The sequence below is a fragment of the Desmodus rotundus genome, chromosome X (assembly GCF_022682495.2).
Source record: "Desmodus rotundus isolate HL8 chromosome X, HLdesRot8A.1, whole genome shotgun sequence".
NCBI lineage: Eukaryota > Metazoa > Chordata > Mammalia > Chiroptera > Phyllostomidae > Desmodus > Desmodus rotundus.
Genome location: NC_071400.1, coordinates 80,704,558 through 80,722,775, shown reverse-complemented (window position 1 = coordinate 80,722,775; position 18,218 = coordinate 80,704,558). Strand labels below are relative to the sequence as shown.

The window sequence follows — 18,218 nt, the reverse complement described above, 5'->3', positions numbered from 1 at the left end:
TATGCCCTGGCATTTCATCCTTGTCATTACTTATGATTAGCAATGAAACGACAATGTTCTCTCCTTCACAAAGAAACTCATCACAAAACTCCAAAAAAGCAAAATGTGTGAAGTCCCATAGAGCAGAGCAACCACGTCTTGGGATATTTTTATGTGCAAAGGGTTTATTACCAAACCAAGGTCATTTTTCAAAGAAACCTTCCCTTTTCTGGAATTTTCAAAATATCAGAAAGTATGGTGCATATATACCAACTATCCAGGTCAAAGTTTTCCCTCAGGGTCGTATCGCACAAATGAACTCTACCCAGTTGAATTTCCCACAGAAGGGATACAAATTAGGCCCATTAGACTCCTTCGTGGTCATAATTGGGAGATTTATGTCCATGCACATGTATGTGTAAACATTTTAAGTACATTTAAAAGGGAAAACACTGGAAAATACCACCCCTTCCCCCTCCAAAAAAAAACCCAGAGCAACATATGCAGTTTTAGAAGTTGTCCGTTTTGAATTCTCAATGGTACGCCGTTGTCTGGAACTTGTGCTGTATGATAACTGTGCAAATTAGGTCAGAAGAGCCTCTTAATGGGCACTTACTGTGTTCTGTTAATTTCCTGTACAGTGACTGCTATAGAAAGTATTAAACCAACATGACACATTTACATAAACTTTAATTCAGTCACTTTCAATGTACCATTTGGAACTCATCATTCCCAAATATGTAAACGTTGAAAGTAGAAATCCTCCAAGCTCTCGGAGTTAACTAATTTGATTAGCGAGCTGGGCTGTGAATGTCCATTTCACATTTTTAGACATCGTTGCATGTAGAATTCCATAAAACCTTGTGAGCTTCATCTTTAGAAGCCTGAAAGGAAAGTGTTCCCACTTGTGAAACATGTTAACTCTTACAGGATCCTAAAGTTCTAGGTCTAGACCGGGTAACTTAACAAACCGATTTTACTGTACTTTTTAATTAGCTAAAACACAAGTTTTATGTTAATGGAAGCAAAACTATAGGTCTTTTTCATTGGTATTACAAATATGGAAGAAATCTTTTTGGCACTGAGGTGATTTCAAGGCTGTATTTATTGTATTTTTAATAATCATCTTTGTTCTTCAGAGTTCCAGAAACTGAGAAGGCTTTTTAATTCCATATCGGTACATGGGTATTCTCCTGGTCCCAGACCATCTGCTGAACTCATTGTCTTTTTTTTTTTTTTAAGATTTTATTTATTATTGAAGAGAGAGGAAGGAAGGGAGAAAGAGAGGGAGAGAAACATCACTGTGTGAGAGAAACATCATCACTTGCCTCTCCCACACACCTCGCCCAGGGGTCTGGCCTGCAACCCAGGCATGTGCTCTGACTGGGAATCGAACCAGAAACCTTTCGGTTTGCGAGATGACACCCAACCCACTGCGCCACACCAGTCAGGGCTCATACTCATCTTTCAAGACTCATTCGGCATACGTAACTTCCTGAAAGTTTTCTTGATCAGCTTTTCCCTACCCTTCCTCTTTCAATTTTCCTTCTGGGGAAACTGATCCTTCCCACCTGTATGTTTCCCCATGTTACTTGCTTTTAAAAATTGAATATCTAGAATACAAATTAAATCTGAACCAGAGAGACTTTAAAACATCAAGTGAAATTCACTAGAAACCCTATTAGTGCTAAACAAAGGATTTTTAGGATTCCGGGATGTGCAGAGTACATGGTAATTATACTTTTATAGTCATAGAATATTATGAAAGGGAAAAACCCTGCCTAATATGAGAAAACAAGTCAACATTTAGATAAACACCTCCCCCACATCAACATAGTATGTGTATATACTCACAGGGGTGTGTGTGTGTTTATACAGTGTGGGTGCATTTTCCTTGGTGGGAGGGGGACCACCGAGCCACACGGTGGCCTTATAGTTCTTCATGTCTGTGACTGTACGCGCGTGTGTGCTTTAAATGTAAACTAAATACGGTACAATGGTAAATTCCTGAACTGAAAATCTGGTATCACAGGTTTTTATGAACCATTTCATCTTTATGCTGTTTCCTCAGGCAGATGACTTAACTTCTCTGTCTTTCTTTAAATTGCAACAACTAAAAAGCTACCATCAAACTAGTCTGAAAGCAGAAACTCACAAAAATAACTTTAAAAAATCCCTCTTCAATTAATGTAGCTCACTAATTAAAGTGATTTGGATCTGAAATACAAAGCTGAGGTGAGCTTTGCTTACCTTGCAGCTTTGCTATTCCAATGACATTAGCCTGTTCATCTAGCAATCAACTCAAATAACCGCAAAGCATGTTCAAATTTCCAGTTATAATAAAAGTCCTATGCACCCTATTCAATGGATTACAAAGTACCTGAAACAAAATACGACACATGAGGAAGGACATTGTCCTCAGTTAATATAAACTGGCTACATTAACAGCGCTATCGAATATCCTATTTTCCTTCTGTTTGCATGATTTTCTTTACAAGCTTGAACATATTTCTAGTTTTTATACGTATAAATTTAAGCACATCGCTCATAAAAATAATATGTTTCAGTACAGTTAAATTTAATGATTCCAGATTGAGCTGAAACGCATCTTTAAAAGATACTAAAAAATCAATTTCTGTGTAGTTTACCTTGTCGTAAAATGTACCTATTTAACATATGCTTCAAAATCTGAATTCTCGTCCAAAACATAAAATCTATCCTTAGAATTGAATGTCTTCTTCAGTGTCAATTATAGTGAACCAAAAATACGTTTAATGTATATAAAAACACTGTCTTTTAAAATATGTGTCTTTGGATATGTATGTCGTGATCTAGTATGTTTAAGCTATAAATGCCAGAAAACGCCATGTGTTATCTGGCATCTATATTAATACTTGTACTTCTCGGATAACTGATTGCATTAAACAGAACACAACTCCCACAAAATATTTCTTTGTCTTCAAAAAGTTAAAACTTAACTAAACTATTTTAACATCTGGTAGATAAAAACAATTTTAATATAATCTTTTCACCTTCTTTTGGCAATAAATCTTAACCATTTGAAAATACATTGGTAACATTTATTTCCAAAATGTGATATGGTTAACAAGAAGTCACGTTTATATCTTCTGTTACTATAACTGTCAGGGAAACACACCTTAAAATGAAGGAAATCCCCAAAATTTTGAGATGACAGAACGAGCTAGGTTACAGAAATTAGTTGTAAAGCCAAGAAGCATGAAATCATATGGACAAAGATTGTATGACCTGGAGGACTGGCAATACAATGTTTCTAAGCCACGGATGTCTAGAAGCCGTTTTTCATTTTCAGTAAATTGAAAGTCCCTTTGAAACACAGTTCTGTGCAAGAAAATCACCTTAACACAGGTTAACAAAAATACTCTCTTAAATGACAGATGAAAACTTGTCACAGTAATAAATCTATGACCATACAATGTTCTATGCTCAAGTTAAAACCTTGAGCCATTTACTTTATAATCAAGTTTGATGTTTATTTAAAATGATGAAACCAGAAAGAAAAGCTGTAGGCGCCCTTGTGAGAAAAAAAATGGGCGTCACTAGAGGGCGCACATTCCCTTTCACAGCTTGTCTGGTCCTTAATTTGGCTTCTCTTTTATTTTCTTATCTACATAAAGATAACATGGTGACAAATGGATTTTTCATGGGAATTCTCTTACAGAGAAACATAAAATATCCAAAGATATAGATAAAACAGTGTAAAAAGAACACGTTAGTAAGACACCCTCAACGGCACAGTTAAAATGCCTTCACCCTTTTTAACACACACACGCAGAAGTATCTTGAAGTGATAATACAAAGATTCCCTTGACAACATGTTTTCAATTTGGGGAGACATGCTTAATCCAAATAATATTTTAGTATTTACTGGACTTTGAAACCCACCAGTGTCCCCCAATTCCATTAATTTTACCTAGTTTTGGCTTATCTGTAGCCACTCATACTCTAAATCTGCAGAGGATGACATCCCTGTTCCATCTAGATTAAGGTTTTTAAATGTTAATTTTACAATCAAATTCAAAGGAAAAATAGCACTTTAAACATTGTCTTCATGTCCCATGCTTTCATAAAGGAAATAATTCATCTCCCACAATAACTATGTAGATTGTTTATTGTAATCTTCACATTCATAGGTCATGGGCAGAGAGATTTAGGAACCTGATTTATTTTCGACATACACTAAAGAATGGAGTTATGATTCAAAAGCAAGTCTGTCTCAAAGCAAAGATTTCCACTACACTACACTTATTTTCCTCTCTACCAAATGAAAGGGAAACATGTTTTTAAAAACATTAAGGAAAAGCCAACATGAATATCCTATGTGTTGCTATACTGTTGAGTCTGGTGGTATTTGGGATTTTGCCAGAACTTGATTGGACTGTCTAACGCTAGGACATGAATTCTGAACATTTTTATTTACCTAAACTGTGAACCTTAGTTGCACAATTGATACCCCTTTGGCATCATAAAATAGTTATTTTTCTAGTTTATTTTTACTTTAGTACCTTCCTTAATTTCCTAAAATCCCCAAAGGCACAATCTATTGATGCATTTTCTGACTTCAGAACTGACAATAAGCATTATGTGGTTAGCACTAGAAGTCTCGCACCTAGAAAAATAGTTCAACTATACAGGACTCCCACTTATATCTGGACAGTTTTAAAAGGCTAGCTTTAAAAGAATGTTGTTGTTGTTGTTTTACAGAAAAAGATCTCTGTATTTAAAGATAGCTGCAGACTCCAATATGACCCTAGAGTCTATGAAACTTCAGAATGTAGAAGAGCCACAATCTAGGAGAAGCCCAGTTTGCATCACCAATTCTTAAACAGTATCAGCCAAGCTCTTAATTTCAGCTAAATAAGTTGATGAAATGAGCTTTCACTTCTCATTGAAACATAGCATGGCATAGAATTCAAGAATGCAGCCGCCCGTGCTAGGTGCGTGGGTTCCAATCCTGCTGCATTGCTTCCTGCGAACGTGGTGACAATGGGAGGTCACCTGACCTTTCTGTGCTGTACCTTCCCATTTGCGAAGGGGAACAGTAATAAAAAAAAAACAACTTTACAATACTGTTTCAATAGCTAAACATATATAAAATATTTAGAAGAGTGCTTGATACATGGCAGAAGCCATTTACGTTTTGGCTGCTGTGATTTCTGCCTTTCATGACCCTTTCCTACCGCGCTTAGGCTGGCCCGATGCCACCCCTCACTTTCTCCCTTGAGGGTAGAAGTATTGTTTTAGAGCTTTGTTAAGGACTGGTAAATAAAAGCCATTATTGTAATCACAGGAATAAAAACGGCCAAGAAAGCTCTGACAAAGACAAAAAGGAAAATCAATAAAAAATCATCCACAGCCAAATAATCCCATCTCTTGCACCCTTTGTCGCAGGAATAGGCAAATTAGGGTCCACAGGACAAATCGGGCTCGCCATCTGTTTTCGAAAATAAAGGTTGATTGAACACAGCCAGAGTCATTCATGAACGTCTTTTTTTTTTTCTTATGGCTGCTTTCTCACTACAGCATCAGGGTTGAGTAGTTGCAAAAGATACTATATGGTGCACAAAGCCTAAAATTGTAACTGTCTGGCTCTTGAGAGACAAATTCGTTGGCTCTGACCGCTCTAGAGAGTGAAGTTGAGATGACCTATTTCGCCGAACACTCAAATGGGGACAAATTGGTGTAGTTCACAGCAACCAAATTGCTTGGCTCTCTCTCAAAAATATAGATTGGCTCCCCGTGACAAGATTAAAGTCTGCATTCCTTCGCCTGGAAGTGAGTACCACTTTTTATGATGAACCAACCTACCTTGTCAACCTCATCCCCTTCCTGCGCCCCACACTTCAGCTCTAGGTGAACACAAGCACTCAGGGCCCGGTGTAAAGTGCTGCTGCCAGGCAGGCTGCCCTGTTTTTGAATCGAGTTACCTCGCCCCTTGAGTCCAATAGGCCCTTATCCTTGAACTGCCTATTCAGATGCTAATTTCTGCAGGAGCTTTCCAGGCTCGCCTCTCAAGCAGAAAATGAGCTTTACTTCCTTAGGACCTTGCTAACATTTTGTAAGTACTTCTTCATTATACAGTTCATAGTAGAGTGCAAGCTTCCTGAGGGGAGGGCTACGTTCGGTCCACAGTTAGGGCAACTGGGCTGATTTAATGAACCACAGCGGCCCATTGGACATTGGGCGAGTGAATATGAAAATTAGCCACAAAATCAATGTTGCTGGCACTACGTTCTGGAAACACCGTGGCCTCATACTGACTACAGGTGTGTTCAAAGAACCCCTCCACACACTGCAGGGCACCCTGGCCCCTGTGGGAGGCAATGTGAACTTGAAATACTCTCAGTGTGAAAGCTCGCTGAGTTTAAAGGACTTCCACATGCTTTTATGTTGTGGGTCTTTAAAGTTTAAATAACTTCCAGTCAAGGTTCAGAAACTATCAAGCACGATGTGGAAAGCCATTTAAATCTCATGTGTACCTACTGTCCCGCTGCCACTTCCCCGGCATCATGGGTTGTTTCAATCCATCTGCTTCCCTTAGTGAGCCTCTCTATAAACTTGAGTGGAATCACAGAGCAAGACTCACTGGCCTACAAAGGTAGAATCTCAGTCAGCTCCGGCTGACATGACAAAATACGATAGACGGAGTGGCTTCAACAACAGAGATTTCTGTTCTCAGAGTTCCGGAAGCCATAAGATCATCAAGGTGCCGGCATGCTCAGGCTCTGGTGAGAGCTCTCTTTCTGGCTTGTCACCCTGTCATCCTGTCACTGTGTCCTCCTCACACAGCAGGGAGGAAGAGGGCAAGCTCTTTGATGGCACTTTTTCTAAGGACACTAATCGCATCATGAGGGCCCCACGCTCAGGGCCACATCTAAACCTAATTATCTCCCAATGGCTCCATTTCCAGTTGCCATCAAATGGGATTAGGGCTTCCAGATACGAATGTCGCAGGGACGTAATTCAGCCCATGGGAACCAGGCATCATTTCATCTGTCTGCGGTGGCATAATGCGTGTTGAATGATTGAGGAAGAGTTTTTTCTTTTTTTTCTTTTTTGGATTCTTGAGATGTTCGTTTTTACTTCCAAGGCATTTCAACAAGTAGACAGTTTTGACAACAAATACTTATTCAATCTACTATAAGAAAAGCACTGTTCTTCCATTGTTTGGAGTAGCTTGTAGGTAACTCAACAGAAAACATATGCAATTATTAAGCATCATCTTTCTGGTATTATAGACAGATTCTCTTCCTTTAATTCTGACAACAACAGAATTATGATTATTCCCATTTTCTTAGTGAAAAACAAAACACGCTCAGAGTGCTTTGTCAAATTTGCAGAGATCACAAACCGAGAACTTGAAAGACTAAGATCCCAACACAGGACTTTTCTGGAAAAGTCAGGATTGCCACCAGGACTTTTTTCCAGAAGAGTCTCGGAGGCCTAGCTGTCCAGAGAGAAGACATCAGAAGAATATTCTCAGAAGACGTCAGAGAAAGGATATGTTCTATTGTAACACAAATGTGGTAATGGGGAAATAATCTGCCATAAAGTAGTAACTGGAAACAATTTTCCCCTGGGGAAGAGATGTGTATTTTTACTGAAACGATCACCAAGACTGTGGAGGAGAGACTGTTCTCTGACGAGACCCCTATCTGGCCTGCGAGCTGGCCCCAGGCCAGAATGGAGATTGCTTACCACAAACGCCCCTTAGAGACTGCTCACAATCAATGTTCACCGGGACATAAATCAGCACCCTTCCCCTGCCTCCCACCTTGTGCTCCTTCCTGGAACGGGTCGTTGTCCAATCTGCTCAAGCATGGAAAGCAATTTCCCGTACCTGGTAGCATTCAGGAACTATTCCCTCCATTTTCACCCTGTGCAGTTCTTGGACACCTGCTACGCAGCACAGGGGATATCCGCTTTGTCTTCCAGCTGCCCAAGGCGTGCCTTCTATGTAAGTTTCCCTTAATAAATCCCGTTAATTGCCAGACTGGAGGAGCCGGCCTCTTTCTTCAGTCTCTCCTTGCCCTCCGCTGAGGGAGGTACATTCTCTGTCTCGGGGCTTTTCCCTGGGTCTGCGTGTACCAACAAAGAGACTTCTATAGATAACATATCATAGAATTGTACACAGGAAAACCTATATAATTTTATCTGACATCACCCCAATAAATTTTTAAAAATAAATTAGGGGTCAATCCTAATAGTTGATCTATGAAACAGGAGTAAATTGCAAGTAAAAATAAAAGACAGACATATGTATAATAAAATTTTCACAGTGCAAGGGCAAACACGGAGAGTCATATAAATTCCATTGCAGAGGTGAAGAGCTAGATGCTGTGAGTGAGAGCCAGTGACTTGCCTTAGTCACAGCAGCTTCTGAGTGGAAAGTTCAAGGCCAGAACGCCCGGGTGCAGTCACAGACCCCTCTGCTCTGAGATCCATTCCCCACGTCTCTCCTGCCTTCTCTGTGTCAAAGGCACACACATTTCCTCCCATCGCTCACCCTCTGGCTTCTGCTGGGGCCTGTCCACTTGGAAGCCCTAGCAGCACACCGGAGGGCAAAAGGAAGAGGCAAGCCTAGGCACTCTTCCTTCAAACACCACTTCGGCTGCCATGTCTAGAGCAGCTACATCTCCACTGCGGCTTCCTCTTCCCCTGGACGGCTCCCTCCTCCATGGGTCCAAGCTCCTGCCTGGTAGTCCTGACAGTGCCGGTCCCTGTCGGCAGGCCCCAGCTTCGGGGCTCCGGGACCATCCCCTCCCAACCCGTCCCCGCAATGTTCCTCCTCATGGCTTCCTGACATTGCTGGTGTTTTCAGTTGCCTTCCCATCCCCCACGCTGCTTCCCCATTTTCCACCACCTGCTTAACCAATCCAGTGTACTAGCTTTCCTCTCTTTGAAACACCTACAGCGGCTTCTGTCTTCCTGACAAGACTCTGACAAACCCTCGTGTAATATCCCAAGGATATTATTCCTGGATATTATTATTATTATTATTATTACTACTACTACTACTACTCTGGGCTAACTTCTGAGTTCAACACCATAGGTCTAGGATTGAAAAGAAATGGCTCCAGTTCACCGCAGATGCAACGTGCAAAGACAAAACCATTAATGGCCAAATCCTGCACGTGTTCTCACGGAAGAATCTGTGAGGCTGAGAAACACCTGTGCGTTTGAGTTCCCAGAGAGAGAAGGTAGGGAGCTGGAGGGCAAGGAATGTGGGAATGGGCAAAGGGAAAGAAATGAAAGCAGAATCTTAAGGAGAAAGAACAGTGGGTTCAAAGACACGGATGCTTGAGGGAGAGCAGCGCACGGGGAGATCAGAGGGCAGTTCATTACAGCTCACGTGGGGGGCAGCGCGACTTTGCGGCCAGTCTGTGACCTATTTGTTAGTAGTCTGTGACAACAAAAGTCACCAGGGTATAAATCAGCTAAGTCACTGGCCATACTATTTCATCCAATTTCTTTTTAATTGCAAAACTTTCTTCACAAAGGAAGCAGTGGGTTGATTTATACTCCCACTCAAGCTCCTTATTTCATTGTGTCCTGATAATAAACGGTTTGCACGCTGTTTTGAGTAGCACCAGTTTTTTTTTTTTTTTTTTTTAATGGGCTGGGGAGAAGGTAGTGAACCTGAAGAGGTAGGCAGCTAAAGATCAGAAAGAAATTTCTGTGCCGTGCGTTTCAAGAATTACGGGCTGAGGACCGATCTAATTAAAATTGCATTTTCGGCTATCTCCCCCAGGAGGCTGTGAAGAATATGGATAAGAAAGGTGAGAGCAAAGGCAGAGAAATCAGTTAAGAGTTTCTTGCCCAAAAGTATCAGGGACGGAACTGGGGGGAAGGGCGGTGTGGGTGTAAGGATTAAATTAAAGAGAATTTACTGGGCATACTTAGAGGGATTTAGGGATGGGGCTGTTATCAGACTACTGTGAACAGCTGCACAGGCTGTTCACTAAATAAGTCTGCAAGGTGCTGTTCTTAGAAACTCTGATGTGAATGGCCCTCTCTCGAGTCGGTCTAAACTGCAGAACCACACTTTGAGATTTCGGTACACAGTCCTGCTGTACTCACGTGCCTAGCAAACACGTGAATGGCACAGTTCTAAACCCTGGGAGGGAGGATGAACTGGAGATATTAATTTGGAAATAATGACATATAAATAGATAGATGGCTGATAAAGAGAAGATTATAAATGACAGTGCCCTGATGAGGTGTCGTCACAATGTGAATGTCGTGGAGACCGGGATTAGGCATTAAATGCGGTAAGAAGAGGAGACTCAGAAGACATAGGGAGAAAGCCAAGAGGAGAAAAGAAACGGGAGAGCATGATATTCCGGAAATGGAGGGAGAGGAAAGGTTCAAGGGACTGATCAGCTCTGTCAAGCACAGCACAAAGGGCAAAAAGGATGAGAACTGAAGAGCTACCTTTGGAGCTGGCAATTAGGAAGCTCTCCGGTGTCTGGGCTGAGAACAGTTTCAGTGCGTGACGCAGAGCATAAGACGCTACAGAAAGAATCAAAGGAAACGCGTAGAGGTATTTGAGGTCTCCTGGGTAAAAATAAACTTTCCTTTGCATTCAACTCTGATTCTTTTAGATGAATAAATGTGACTACCATTTACTTCATGCAGGGAACGAACAAAATTGCGTGTCACAGTTCTGGGACTATGGCCCTATCTTTCTCGCTGGTGGCATCCTTCTAATGCCTTGAATTCTGGAAGAGTTCATTTGCCTACAACTGCCGTACCTAGACACCCAGAGCTAGCTGTAGTATGGACCAGCTGCCGCTACAGTGCATTGCAGTCAAAACATGTATTGGGCATCTAGAAGAGCCCGTTTCAGGACAGGGGTAAGATATGGACCCTGGCCCAAGGAAGCTTTCAATTCCAGTGTGTCAAATAGGAATATGAATAGCTCATGTCAACACAAAGCAATAGAAGTATCACAATTAGGAACAGTAGCACCCCTTAGCCTAGCCTGGAGTAGACGATTCCTCTCATTGGGGCTGGTTTGGGGAAAGACAAGCAAGAATCGGGCAGTAACTCAGACGGTGCCCTGGTGCTCTGGTTTCCAAGTCGTGGGCCCTGAACCAGTAGCATCAGCATCACCTGAGAACTTGTTAGAAATTAAGATTCTCAGGCACCACCCCAAGCTTACTGAGTCAGAAACTCTGGTGGGGACCAGTGACCTGGCTTTTAACAAGCTCTCCAGCTGATTCAAATACATGCTAATGTGCATAAAAAACAAACAAACAAAAAACAATGTTCTTGTGCAGGAGTTCTCAGAATTACAGGCTTCTCAGAATGATGCTGGAGAGCTTGTAAAAGGTTCCAGGGCCCACCATGCAGAGCTTCTGATTCAGCAAGCTTGCGGAGGGCTCCCTAAACCAGCATTTTGGTTTTTCTTTGTTTCAATTTTACATTGCATTGGTTTCACGTGTACAATCATATACTTTACACAGTGTTCCCCTCAATTTTTCCAGTACCCAAAATTTACATTTCTTATAATTTATTTTTAGAGAGAGGGGAAGAGAGGGAGAAAGAGAAGGAGAGAAACATCAATGTGTGGTTGCCTCTCACACCCCACTGGGGACCTGTCCCCCAACCCAGGCATGTGCCCTGACTGGGAATCGAACTGGTGAGCCTTTGGTTTGCAGGCCGACACACAATCCATTGAGCCACACCAGCCATGGCAATCTACGTTTCTAATAAGCTCCCAAGTGCTGCCGCTGCTTCAGGCACTGCACCATGATAGAGACTGCTCTGAATGTTCTCTGGCCACTTAGTAGGCCTCTAGAATTCACCTTCCTATGCTGTTCAAAACATATTTCTTGACTAAATTCTTGACTTACATGATGAAAGAATTTTAAGGACTTTAAATGGATGGTTATGTTTTTGGAATATCTGAGGACGGTAAGTAGATTTCTATTCCTCACCAAAAATAATTTCTAAACTACAGTTGGAGTCGGTGACTATGTTTATTTGACTGTAATGCACAGAAAGAAGCAGGACATTGCAACTATCACAAAAATGGAAATCAGGAGACTCAGCACTAGTCCTTACTTTGCAACTGAAAGCAAGTTATTTAACCTTTCTGGACTTCAATTAACCTGCAATCATGAACAAGTCTGGACTCTAGTACCCATAGACATAAGAAGCAAAGTTTTCTTTTTCTGGACTGTAAAGGAGGCAAGAATATTATTACTGAGATCAACAACTCATTTTATGATCAATTTATCATATAGAATATTAAAAATTAGCTCTTAAACACATTGCTAATCTAATTAGATGCTGCAAATAAGCTTAAATGTTCTAGTGTACAACTCCCAGATCATAATTTGGGAATCGAAGTTAAAATAAATACATAACACAAAAATAGGTGAGGCATTCATTTCATAAAACTGCAGAAAGAGAGGTCTTATCTAACACGTATGTAACTTGCTTCCAAGGATGTAACATAGATGAACATCACTGAGTCAGCAGACATAAAAAGAAAGAAAACAAAGCAAAACAAAAGAGCTAGAAGGAGAAAATAAAATAACACAGGTCTGCAATGGGGTAATTTATTCTATCATTTAGTGCACATGTGGGGAAATGGCCAGAGAAAGCCAACCTTGGAGTCTGTCTGCTTACGTGGGAGAAGAAGATACAGAGATGAGGGGAATTTAGATACGTCTAAATGCCTCTGCCTGTCTCTGGAGGTCAAAGATACTCATCTGTGAACACGAGAGTTGGGAAAGTTGTTTTTAGTGAGATGGCACTTACTTTTAAAAGATTCAATTTGCCACCGGATTCACCTGGCTTACACAGACGTGTAAACAAAAGCTTTTGTGAAAAGTCTCCTACAATAACTGCTAGATGATTAGAAACGAATCCTCCCGATAAATTCAAATTAACTAGATAATAGACCTAGTTTTAAACTAGCGTGCGTTCCATGCTCTGATGATCTGTGCGTTCCATGCCATGATCTGATGATCGCCTAGACGTAAAATAAGATCACTGAGTTTCAGGGATAATTTACTGTTAGAAATAATTGCCTTGTGAGCCAAGATCAGCAGGTACGAGGACGAACTCTGCAGTATATACGGCAAATGGAGAAACCCTGTTAAGTATGAAGGAATCCACTAAACGCACTTTAGGTAATTAAGAAACTGGAACGGTATCTTGAGTAACATTCGAATTACTAAAGATTATTGGAACGGTCAATTGTTTATTATTAAATAAACAATTTATATTGCAATAGCATTTAAGAATTCTATCCAGGGAGCTAGATAGAACTCTTAAATGCTATTGCAATATCAAATTTCAGTTATCACAATTAACTGAACTGTATTATTCACCCTTCAACAAATATTTGATTATTTAGTGTATGGATGGCACTATACATGGAATCCAAGTAAAGTATAAGGAAATATAATAACAGGGTTCCTTTGTTGTGCTTGAGGATGAGAAAAATGCACGTGGGTGCCATTAAAACATACAGCAAAAGGAATGTATGCACATAAAGTCATTTACTGGCTAAAGTGGAAAGAGTTTTGGGTGTAAAAATGGTGGAAGAGTAATAATGAAGGGGCTTGGATTTTCTTTTGTGGCAACTGGAGTAATGAGGACGTTACGTCAGGAGGGTCAGCATATAAAAGTGACATTTTAAGATATATTCAGTTGAGGCGGTTCCATCCGGAAGACGGGCAAGTCTCACCACAGTGAGGTGTGCGGAGTAGGCTGTGGAGGTGGCAGTTAGAATGTCTAGGAAATGACTGAAAAGGCATTACTTATAACGCCAATAATATAATGTAATTAATGCCAGTAAATAAGGATTAAGGTCAGAGACAGACTGAGAGAAGTGAAGAAGTCAGGTGGGGTTTTAAAGAGGAAAATGAGGTTAGTTTTTGTTACATTTATTCACTTGGAGATGATGTTTATTATGGGATTTCTTTTTCTGCCAGCAGTACACGGCCTCCACGCCCATTGCCACCTTAATCACTGCCACCACTTCTACTCCCGCCACCTCCAGCACCAGCAGCACCACCTCTACCACTTCCATCACCTCCACAGCCTCCACCATCACCTCCATCTCCACGAGAGTCACCACTACCAAACAGCATGAGTGACAGCTGTGGCATGTACTGAATTCTTACTACCCTTCAGGCACTGTGTTAAATGCTTGAATCTGAGGCACGGATATGAGGTTATTTACCTGGGATCATAAGGTAATAATTAAAACAGGCAAGCTTCAAACCTGAGCAATTCTGATTTCCAAGTCCATGCTTTTTCCAATATCTGCTACTCTTTTAGACACAATGGCAGTGAATTATAATGAGCAAAATGTGTGTGCAATGTATGAGTAACTAGGTGTGATTCATTGGAGTCAACAAATGTTTGCATTTGATAAAAGCAAAGTTGAACCGCTGACTGGATGCACAAGGAGAAGTCCCCAGATTATAGCTTTAATGATGTAAACATAAAATTTGAGGAAGGAAGTCAGGTATGGAGCTGTAAGATCTGGGAGCCATTCACTTGCAGCCAAACTTGAATCAATGAGAGGAGGCAATTCAGATAAACAAGTCAGAAGGGCCAAGAGCTGGGTTTATGAAACACCACCATAGGAATTCGGCAAAAGGAAGAAAACAACCCTGGCTGGTGTGGCTCAGTGCACTGAGTGCCAGACTGAGAACCAAAGGGTCACTGGTTTGATTCCCAGTCAGGGCACATGCCTGGGTTGCAGGCTTGGTCCCCAGTAGGGGGCGCATGAGAGGCAACCACACGTTGATGTTTGTCTCCCTCTCTTTCTCCTTCCCTTCCCCTCTCTCTAAAAATAAATAAGTAAAACCTTTTTTAAAAAAGGAGGAAAACAAGTCAGGTAAAGAGTGGAGGGGCTGAACCAGCGGCGTGTCAGCAAAGCTGAAAAAGGAAATCATCTGGAAAAGATCAGCATTCAACATTGTCAAGACTGCAGTGCTGACAATTAAATGCTAGTGGTTCTCACATGAAATGAAGCACGGACACTAGGCACCGTGAAGGTTTAGGTCTTGTATGCATGATGCCTCTCGACCCATTATAATATTTTGACCAGATTCCACCCAGTAGACAATTACCACGTATGGATTTCATTGCTCCTATATGTTTGCTCAAGTGTTCTCTTTGTTCGGTCTAAATTTCTCAGTCTAGAGTCTTTAATACAGAGTGTCCACATTTGTTGTACTGTCCAACTCAGGACGCATTTGAGAGTGTAAGGCGGTGCTATATATTACTGCGCCGGGCCAAAAGGTATAATCAAATGGATTCAAGCAAACCAAGACGTAAGATCACGTTAGTTATATATGTGCTGAAGAAACATTTTACTACACAATCCACGTCCTGCGGTCAGGCTACCTCAGTTGAAATCCTGGCTCAAGTACTCTGTAGTCCTGCGTAATAGTAATAATAGCTGTATCTATTTTGCAGGGTTACTGGGAAGAATAAATGAGCTATGCAGATAAAGCATTTAACGTAGTGCTGAGCACATAATAAAGCCCTCGATAAGTGTTAGCGTTTATTTAAGTACAATATTCTTTATGTTCCCAATTGGACATCTCATTGCAGGCACTTAGGAAAACCGCTGAGTGCATATGATTCAAACAGAACTTAGGAGGCAAAATGTTTCACCACTAGCCACACTTCCCTGCAAACAAAAAGTAATCACACCACATTTTTCCTAACCAAATACACCCTCCAAACAGAAGCCAAGAATGAGCTTCTGAACACAGAAATGCACATGGAGTCAACTTGCCCCGTTCATGTCTGTTTTAGGAGACTCCTGAATACACCAGGAGCGGAAGGCAGTTAGGTTCCCATACTGCCCTGCTTAGCAAGTTGTCGGAGAGCCGTTGGGTTGTTGCCAAGCATCTATCAATTCCTGTGCCCACTAAGCCTTGTCTGTAGACACATAGTTAACACGACATTAAATTACTTTCCGTGCTACAAGGATTAATGAAAAGCAAATTCATTAAGAGCTTTACTGATTGATTTTTGCCATTGTGCTCTTTCTCCATCAATGCATGTTATAATTTCAACTACTAGCATGAGGAGACTCTTTGGAAGTCGTTGCCCCACATAGAACGCTAACATGCAAAGGTTTCGAGAAACACTTGACTAGAACTAGGATCAGCAAACTTTTTCTAGGAGGGACCAGACGGTAACTATTTCAGGCTTTGTGGGCCATATAGTCTCTTTGATAACAACATTGCCTTTGTAATATAAAAACAACCACAGATGATACATAAATGAGTGAGTGTGGTATGTGTCCATAAAACCTTATTGATTCATCAAATTGTCACGTGAAGAAACATGAGTCTTCTGTTGATTACTTTCAGCCATTTAAAAATGGACAAACAATTCTTAGCTCACGAGCCATATAAAAACTGGCAGCTAGCTGGATTTCGCCTGCAGGCTTCTGTTTGCTGACCCCTGGACAAGAGGATTCACTCAGCCAATCAGATACAATCAGGGAGAAATGCCCAGTGGTTTACTGTGGAATTATGAAAGCAGGTTGTAAGTCACGGATTAATAGAGAAATATTGAAACTCCCAGATAGTGTACGGGAGGAGCTTCTCTAGGTGTGTTTTTCCTTCACCTAAAAATATCTGATGCACTATTTTTAGGTATGTGTTCTTCTTTGCGTCTTTTCATACCCTGTATATACAAATTCTAACATCAAGTGTTCTGTGCATTCCTAAACATATGCTGCTTAGAAACATAAGGCAGATTTTAATGTTCTTTCTCCATCTTAGAATTATAATAATTAGAATGAAAATGAAATTGTAGCATTTTTGTGATTTTCATGCTGGTTTTCCATTTCTGAAACTTTATTCCCACCCTTTTAATATGTCCACTGATTTACATGATACCTTACGTATCTACAATGTCTAATGGATCACATCCACAAAGAGGCCAGTTAAAAATTCTAACACATTCAAGATAAGACTTTATAAATATCAAAGAACAGGGAAATCTGTTCTGTAATTAATGACTCCCGATTTAGGATGTGCAGATTGAGACATTATGTTCTCGTAAACTAGCAGAATGGATCTCGTCTGTTATAGGTGTACTTCTTCATGAAAATGTACTTCCCATTACTGGGGGGAAAAAGACATGTAATGCTAAAGCAGGCACTGAACCAGCAGGCTCTTTAAAAGAAAAAAATAGAAACTTTCAGGACTAAAATGCATCCGTGGCAGTTCATCATGCATAGTTTCTTCTTTCGATCCAGAAAACAGTATCTCCATTAGCCATTCAGTTTTTGTGGAGATACTGATCGCTTGGGCACATTTTAAAACTCACTTCATAATCCTTCTCACTAACTTCACTGACACTGCAGGCACCTAAGGCTTCCGGAAATACTGTTTAAGTAAAAACACTGCCACCACAACAGCTGAAAATGAGTTTTTCTGCCACACGATTCATCTTCGCTTGGGGAGAAAGCCAGGAGTCAAACCCTCTCACCTTTTCCTAATTTCGGAATCCACAATAATCTGCCTCTTCTTTTGGGGAGGTGGCGGTGGGAGCTCCTCCTGGGCATGCTTTACCAGGACCTGTTCCCTCGTGGTCACCATAGTTACTGTTTCCATTACAGTTGTCTGAGTTAGTGATGGCTGAGCGGTGGCGACGGCCTGGGAGATCTGCGAGAGGTATTGAAATAGAGGTCAGACACTGTTTGAAAGACTTCAGTAAAGACTGCTCGGAGTGGTGAAGGGAAATAATGAAACTGTTCCTCCTTACTGGTAAACCGACCTTCAGATCAAAACAGCACCTCAGTGAACCCACACCAAACTGTTTTGTCTAGCTTGTGTTGACTGAAATCGCCAAGGAAGGTAATCGCAACAGCAGAAGTAAACTTACGGCCTCCTCAACTTATTAGTCAAGCGATGGGAAATAAAGGGGGCCAAGGAGAAAAACTTAGGGTATCAATATGACATTGAATTAGACAGACTGTTTAAGGTGTTTCAGACAAGTCACATTTTACCAAGGCACCTCGGCACCGATCCAATCGCCTGGCACAATGTAGATGTTTATTGAGTCGTTTGTTGAATGCAGCTTTGATGATCACATATAGTGATTATGGATGGTCTGTACATTTTTCAACAAAATTATTGGAACTTCAGAATAAATGACTTGTCACTCAAGTCAGTGACATGCCCTTTAAAACTACAACGAAC

The 18,218-nt window shown here is 41.0% G+C and overlaps 1 protein-coding gene across 3 annotated transcripts in view; it reads right to left on the bottom strand.

Annotated features, from left to right (window-relative positions):
- Nucleotides 1-18,218, bottom strand: part of DMD (dystrophin) — a 1,965,474-nt gene that overhangs the window by 1,244,740 nt on the left and 702,516 nt on the right. For all 3 annotated transcript variants that reach the window (XM_053917632.1, XM_053917633.2, XM_053917631.1), the window contains exon 17: nucleotides 17,506-17,681. In XM_053917632.1, the coding sequence (XP_053773607.1) occupies nucleotides 17,506-17,681 (176 nt within the window). The remainder of the gene's footprint in view (nucleotides 1-17,505; nucleotides 17,682-18,218) is intronic.